This window comes from Grammomys surdaster, unplaced genomic scaffold (genome assembly GCF_004785775.1).
Source record: "Grammomys surdaster isolate TR1022 unplaced genomic scaffold, NIH_TR_1.0 125079, whole genome shotgun sequence".
Classification (NCBI taxonomy): domain Eukaryota; kingdom Metazoa; phylum Chordata; class Mammalia; order Rodentia; family Muridae; genus Grammomys; species Grammomys surdaster.
Window position 1 is genome coordinate 163,522 of NW_021619983.1, and position 7,945 is coordinate 171,466.

A 7,945-nucleotide genomic window follows, 5' to 3' on the forward strand; every position below is an offset into this window, starting at 1 on the left:
AAGGACTCTCAGGAGGGCAACAAGAAGCCTCCTGGAACTCACCAGTGAGAAGAGATTGTAAATCTCCTGGGGAGCGTAAGAGGTAAAGGACTCAGAAGACAGAATTTTTGTATAATATGTTTATAGCTCATTGTTTTCTAGGAAAGGAGAAAATGTATATAATGTAATGGGAATAATAAAGTAAGTGTGTGTGTGTGTGTGTGTGTGTGTGTGTGTGTGTGAGAGAGAGAGAGAGAGAGAGAGAGAGAGAGAGAGAGAGAGATTGGACATTGCCTTGAAGGACACAGTGCTTTCTCCTGAGAGAGGCAATCTTCTTGACATCAGGCATGGTTTCCAACTGTAACCAAAACTTTTCAGTACAATGTAGAGAAGATGGAGATGGTGTGTGTTCCATGTATGTTGTAAGGAGAGGATAAACAGAAACCCAGGAGTGGCTAATCAGAAGTAGAAGCTACCTTATTGTCTCTTCATATACTGTGATTTGAGGTAGGTGTCATAGTTAATTTTTCAAGATTAGGCTTGAGGAGAGTGAATTAAAGTGTATAAAAAGATATTTGATACTCAGAACATTTTCCATTCTTCTTACTCTAAATAATTATTGTCTCTTCCTTTGAAGGCTGTTAAAGTTTATGCAGATTCCAGTATCCCTCCCCAAAAACAGCTGTGTATTGTGTTAATCACTTATTACATCATACACTAAAATTCACTTATTTCTGTAATACTCAAGTTATACCGTACATTGTAATCTAGTCAAGTGATACCACAGTCTATTGTGTTGTGCTAAAGTGTCACTCAGCTACACAAATGGTCCTAGATGAGTGAATAGGGAAGTCAGGGGTGAGCCTCCTAATAATGTTTTCCTGAGCAATCTATACAAGTTGTGTGTGCTATTACAGAATTTTAGAAATAGTTACTATATAATAGTGAAGATAAACACTTCCTGAGAATTTCTACACACAGACACTGCAGTGTTTCCGAAAAAATTTTTAACAGTGTGCGGTGGCCTTAAAAGATCAGATAAGGTACTCTGAATCCACAAGTGAACATTTCTAACCTTGTGACACCATGGAAAACAAGATTTTTTCACCTGCACCATTCGCAAAGCAAAGCTATGTAGAGTGTGCTTCACTTTTATCCTCAAGCTATGTAAGGTATCATGGAAAGCCAAGACAATAAGATTTCAATATCTTCTCATGTCATACACCATCTCTTGCATATATACAGTTGCCAATAAAAACACAGCTCGTAATACAAACCTTCAGAATCTTACCAACGCTTAGTGCACACCTGATTTTAATAACCCTGAAAGTTTATGTATATACTACAGCTGGTTATTGGTAGGAAACCAGTTCAAACAGCTCAACTAGAAAAATGGGGATGATTACATCAAGGAAACAGTGAACCCACAATTTAGGTCAAGAAAATGTAAGAAATGAGAGGCAGATGGGATGGATATCTATACCAGAATGCTGTGACACTTGTTTCTCAAGAATCTTGATGCCCTTTCTGAGCAAATCATTCTTATTATACAAATTTAAATGAAAATATAGCATTCTGAGTCTATAGCTGAGTTTCTGGAAATTTAACTGAGAAAGGCAAGCTCTCTCTAACCAGAGAGCTACCTATACAGAATACAGAAACTACTAATAAAAGGCAAGGTGGTTAAAAAGTATTTCAGGTTAAAAAGTAGCCCATTTTCTGTGTTGGGTTTGGTTATTTATTTGGATTTTTGTTTTGTTTTGATTTAATACAGAAAAATGTTTACAGTACATTAAAATAAGTGTAAAATGCATCACAATAAGACCCTTAGCATTTCAGCAAATTTTTACAAGAGTAGAGTCCACTGTGATAGCAAGTAAGTACAGCAGACCTTCTGCTTCATAGTTGTCAGAGCTTTAAGTCAGTCCTGTGTTCTCTATACTTAGATTTTTAGAACTTTTGCATGAATGGATACATACCTAATCTAATAGATCCAATAAGCTAGTATACACAACTATATCTCCCCAAGATAAGAAAATTATGTATTATTTTGGTTGTTTTGTTTTGTTTTTGGGGAATGGTTTCCATTATGTTCTATAGAAAAATAATCAATTAGTTAATAGGAAAAATTATGTATTATGGTGAGAAATTCCCCAAAATAGAATATACACAAAGATAAATCTAAATGTCTGTGTTTCTGCATGAATATACAGGCACACGCATGTATGTGGCATATATGTATATGCATATATATGTGTATACACATATATATGTTTATGAACATGAGTAACATGTTTATTTATAATTTGGAAATACAGAAGCCCACATTTGAATTGTGGATCAACCATGATCTGATCTACTCACATACAATATAGTATAACCTGTAACATTCCATTATATCAAGTGAATGGGGGGCCTAACAGACTGGTGATATCTCCTATTCTATCCTTGTCAGGAAAAATATGGTTTATTCAGCTTTTTGGCAAGAAAACCCAAATTTCAGCAAAGACACATACACCCCACAAAACAGTAAAGGTCATCACATTTGAAAGAAAAAGTTATCAGACTGGGAGAAAATAAGTTCGCTGTGTCTCCAATATTTGAGGGACATGAGACTGAACTTCAGAGGATATAACAGGCAGAGACAGGTAGAATACCTAAGGAGCCAGAGTAACCTAAACACTGGAACTTCTCATTATATGCGAACTCATGGATTGGTAAAGATGGTAAACATAATGATGAGTCCATGCTCAGTCTCTGTATAAGGCTACAATGTGAAAGAAATGAGAGGTAGTCACTACCAGAGTGCTAAAGGCTAGTTTAGCAGTTATAGTGTGAAAAACAGAGTGTAACTGTAGGCGGAAAACAGACAAGGTTGTGCTGGGAATGAACAGTTTTTCACATCAGCAACCAAGCAAGCACACAGCAGCTGCCCTATGCAAAAATGAGCAAAAAGGAATGACATGCATAGATAATATGTGTAGAAAAATAGAGGTAGTTTGATGGAATTGTAATGTAAGGTCTGTTGAGATGGAAGGTTAGGAAGAAATTTCTATCAAGCCAGGCACCATGTCTTGCTCTTAGAATTCTAGCATTCAAGAGACTGAGGCAGAGGAATTAGGAATTTCAGGTTAACATAAACTACATACCAGGGTACCATCTCTTTCACTCTTTTTTTTTTCTTTATTTAACTCAATAGTCTGATTCATAGAATATCATGAACAATATTAAGAAAAGGAAACAATACATAAGCAGTGATACCGTCACTAAGAAAACATGTTCTATAATGAGATAGGAACAAAAAAAAGTTACAGAAATCAGATGCCATGTTGAGGTTTGTGGCTATTCTGTTTAATTGATTCTTCTCTCTCATGTCTCAGCTTATGCATCTTAAGAAGTTTCTCTGACCACCTCATTACTGCCCAGATATCCAGATGTGCCCTGCCTTTAATTCTATACAGGAAAAACAGTAATAATTTATTTATTGAATTGTTATTTGATTTTACTTTCCCTTCAAAAAATATGAGTCGAGGAAATGATACTTTTAATGTGTGGATCTGAATATTAGCAATAGCAATCACAGAGTAACCTGGGCCCAATGCACATAGAGAATGGTTGAAGAGACTGTATTTGAGGCAACAGGGAAGCATTGAGATGAGTGGGTAGATCCATTTTTCTGTGTAACATTGATAACCAGTTAATGAGAAGAATGTGTAAAGAATTGAGATACAATTAATGGTTTTCCTTTCCTTTTATTCAAATGATAGCTTACACACAAGTGAAGCTGAACTTAGACCCATGGTAAGCCTTCTGCCTGAGCTTCATTAATGCCAGGACTACAAGTTTCCATCATCTTCTGTAAATACTTGTACACTTTGCTCAATGTTCAGTACATTTTGAAAAAATCCCCTGATGTTAATAGAGAAAGTATGAAAATCTGTGAGATAAATAATTTCTAAACTTTGATTTTATAACTGCAGAGAAAGATTCTGTCTTTGATGTAACTGAGGCTCTAAAAGTATTAAAAGGATTAATCTCCCTCATCTGCAAGAATCCTTCTAATGACTTACTTTTCTGTTTTCCAGGAGATGAATGTCAACTGCTCTCTGTGGCACGAGAACAGCTTATCTGTTAAACGCTTTGCATTTGCTAAGTTCTCTGAGGTCCCTGGAGAATGCTTTCTCCTGTTCACCATCATCATTTTCATGTTCTTAGTATCACTGACAGGAAATGCACTCATAACCCTTGCCATCTGTACCAGTCCAGCTCTACACACCCCAGTGTACTTCTTTCTGGCCAACTTGTCTCTCCTGGAGATTGGCTACACTTGCTCTGTCATACCCAAGATGTTGCAAAGCCTTGTTAGTGAGGCTCGAGGGATCTCTCGGGAGGGGTGTGCCACACAGATGTTTTTCTTCACACTTTTTGGTATAACTGAGTGCTGCCTATTGGCAGCCATGGCATTTGACCGCTGCATGGCCATATGTACCCCACTCCACTATGCAACCCGAATGAGTCGTGGGGTATGTGCCCATTTGGCAATAGTTTCATGGGGAACGGGTTGCATTGTAGGATTGGGACAGACCAATTTTATTTTCTCCTTAAATTTCTGTGGACCCTGTGAGATAGACCACTTCTTCTGTGACCTTCCACCTGTCCTGGCACTTGCCTGTGGAGATACATCACAAAATGAGGCTGCCATCTTTGTGGTAGCAGTACTCTGCATTTCTAGTCCATTTTTGCTGATCATTTATTCCTATGTCAGAATTCTGGTTGCAGTGCTGGTGATGCCTTCACCTGAGGGGCGCCATAAAGCTCTGTCCACCTGTTCCTCTCACCTACTTGTAGTAACACTCTTTTATGGCTCAGGATCTATTAACTACTTGAGGCCCAAGTCTAGCCACTCACCAGGAATTGATAAACTCTTGGGACTCTTCTATACAGCAGTGACATCCATGCTGAACCCCGTAATCTATAGCTTAAGGAACAAGGAAGTAAAGGGAGCACTGAGAAGAACGCTGGGCCTGAAGAAAGTTCTGACAATGAATAGGTAACTGAGGATCCTGAAATGCTTTTTCAAAGGGGTATAGAGTCTGTCAAAGTAAGCAAACAAAACCACTGTGCTCTTTCTAGTTGTCTTAAAACAATCTTTAAGAAATATAACTTTAGAGTATTTTCTTTACTTGGCACTGTTTTTAATTGCAAATAATGGGAAAGTATGTTTGCTACTAAATAACTTTAGTAGGTTCAACCAGTACTTAAATATTTTCATCTGTGCAGAGTTTCAATCACATGCTAATATTTCAGGAGCCTTGAAAATTCTCTGTATCCACTCTTATCCATTGTCCAGCCCTTGATACCTCTTCACTCTACACAGATTCTCAAAACATGGCACTTAATGCCTTAATACCTCTTTGAAGCAGAGTATTTCTTCTCATAAAAGTCTTTAAATTCTTCAGATGTATTATATATACATATGATATAGAAGTACAAACTTCTTTTATGTATTCTGTTTACATAACATGTAAACATTCCAATAAAGCAAACTTTCAACTTTTGAACATATATGCTACAAATCATTAAAGAAAAAGCATGAGAAGTAATTGTTAGCATTTTCTAACATATAAATGATTTTAAAGGAAATATTAGTGATATTAGAGGAGGAGAAACAAAGGTAAACAAAAATTCATTGGTACAGTTGTAAGATTTTTCTAAAATTTATAAATTTATGTATGTGCAGATGAATCAACATACATTCATAGATCTTCCAACAAATTACTTCTAAGTGATCTCAGCTTGTTATGCTACAATTCCATATTCCTCAGCACATATAAGCCCATTGAGTTGGACTGGAACAGCTAAATAGTTCTCAGGGCAGTGAATTGTTAACCTCTGCTCTGTGTTCCATTAGGTCAGTCCACATTCCAGGCTTTGGGTACTCAGGGCCTAGAATTTCTACCTAGGTGATTCTCAACATCATAGTTTCAAATAAACACACACACACACACACACACACACACACACACACACACACCATATGCAGGAAGTGGGTATACAAGTAATGGAAGAGTAATGTAAAAGGTCAGCTAGTGTCAGATAATCGGATTCTGGTTGTCATTTCAAAGAAAAGAAGCCAGAGTTCCTTAGGGAAGGAAGTAGGGTCATTTCAAAGATAAGACAACAAACTATCGAAATCGTGAAGCACATACAACATGCTGAAAAGACACAGGAGCCAGCATGGAAGAGCTTTCAATGACCAAAGTTGAAGCAATTTGAGCATCAAAACTATTAATGGTAGAAGTTATTATAATACACAAAATAAAATTAGAATCTTGAGTCTCTATGTGTATAATGAAACAAAAATAAAATTGCAATTAAGTGTGCCAAAAGTTTGGAAGAAATAAAAAATAATTACCATTACACTAAAACTACAATACTGTTGTAGACATGATTCACCCAAATGGAAGGACAATAATTATCTACTCCTCAGACTCAATGTTCTGAGCCTCCTTACATGCACTAAGTATCACTAATGCCAAAGTGTTGGGAAAAATTCACTGAGATGCTGAAACTATGCCTGAAGTTTTGAAGAGACACAGAATATTTACATAGTCTTTAAGTATTTCTCCTATAACTTCTATTACTTTAAAAGGAACTACAAAAAAGAAAACATACTTTAAAATATTTTTAATAACAAATGGAAAGTAGTTTAAAAAAATTTAATTGCTCCTTTGCCAGGTGTGGTTAAGATGCCAGGCATGCCTCAAATGCTGAACTGATATAAGCAAAGCAGGAAACACTTTTTGGTATTTGTGCTAAATATATACAACCTCAACCTAAAAGAGAGAAAGCATTAGACAAATCCAAGTTCAGAGACATCCTAGCTAAGTAAGTAATCATTTCTCTTCAAAGAAGATAAAAATACTAATAAACTATCACAGACTAGAATAAATTAAGATATATAATAACTAAATATCAATCTCATTTCTGGATTGGATACTGGAATAGAAGGTGTACAATACTAGAAACATTGCTGTCATAATTAGACCAACATACAATGGGACTTGTAATATTTTACTTTTTCCAATTTCCTGATTTTGATAATTAGCCATTAGATTATAGAATATAAAATTCAGGAATTGGGGTAAGATGTAAAACATTAGCACTGTTTCCTATAAATTAAATCTGACTTTCCTGTATAGTTTTATTTCTGCATTTATTTATTTCCCAAGTGCTGTCCCCCTCCCTGTCTCCCTCACAGAGTTCCTCCCCCCATCCCCTTCTCCTGATTTCACCTTTTAAAAAGACAAAACAACATAGTGAAATGGCATCCTCAAGTAATTATAAGGCATGCTTAGTCCCTGAATAGCTGTTCATTTGGCCAATTTGAAAGTCTATAACATTGATAGTGCAGACATCAGGAAATAGCTTCAAAAATGATTTTAAAAAATGAAATATCTTCCAGCTACCAGCTTGTCAAAACTAAAAGAATCCCTTCTTACCCAACATATCATTGCATGTTATAAACTAGAAAGTTAAGGAAAGATTCTTCTTCCCAAGAATACTTATATGTATATGGAAAATATAAAGCACTGTGAGAGCAAAATATCCTTGTAACGTACATAGAGAAATGATCAGACAAGAACAAAACCAAATAGGAACTATAGGAGGAGCTAAGGTGGGAAGAGTAAGGAGAGGAAGAGGAGGAGTAAGGAGAGGAAAAGGAGAAGGAAGAGGGGGAGCTAGGAGGATGGGAGAGAGGTGAACACGGAGGCGGATGTTCGCCTGTCTCTGGCAGTCAAAGGTAGTTGGTATATCTAGGTTGGGTATTGATTACACTTCTGATTGTATGGGCACCTTGTTATTGATCATTACCAAATATATAAAGCCTTTGGATAATCTAAACATTAGAGTCTCATTTGTACCGAGCCTGTGTGGTTGGCGGGATAGTCTGGGCAATGCCCAG

General features: G+C 36.4%; 1 protein-coding gene across 2 annotated transcripts; it reads left to right on the forward strand.

Annotated features, from left to right (window-relative positions):
* Positions 1-292: 292 nt before the first annotated feature.
* LOC114636941 (olfactory receptor 10C1-like) lies at positions 293-5,033 on the forward strand. 2 transcript variants are annotated; one of them, XM_028785035.1, is made up of 4 exons: positions 293-486; positions 1,819-1,855; positions 3,747-3,780; positions 4,065-5,033. In XM_028785035.1, exons 3-4 carry the CDS (start codon positions 3,778-3,780, stop codon positions 5,031-5,033), a joined length of 972 nt encoding a protein of 323 aa, XP_028640868.1. In that variant the 5' UTR covers positions 293-486; positions 1,819-1,855; positions 3,747-3,777. The 2 variants fall into 2 exon arrangements, with proteins under 2 accessions (XP_028640868.1, XP_028640869.1); XM_028785036.1 differs by lacking the exons at positions 293-486; positions 1,819-1,855; positions 3,747-3,780 and having other exon boundaries at positions 4,068-4,407; positions 4,828-5,033.
* Positions 5,034-7,945: the final 2,912 nt, after the last annotated feature.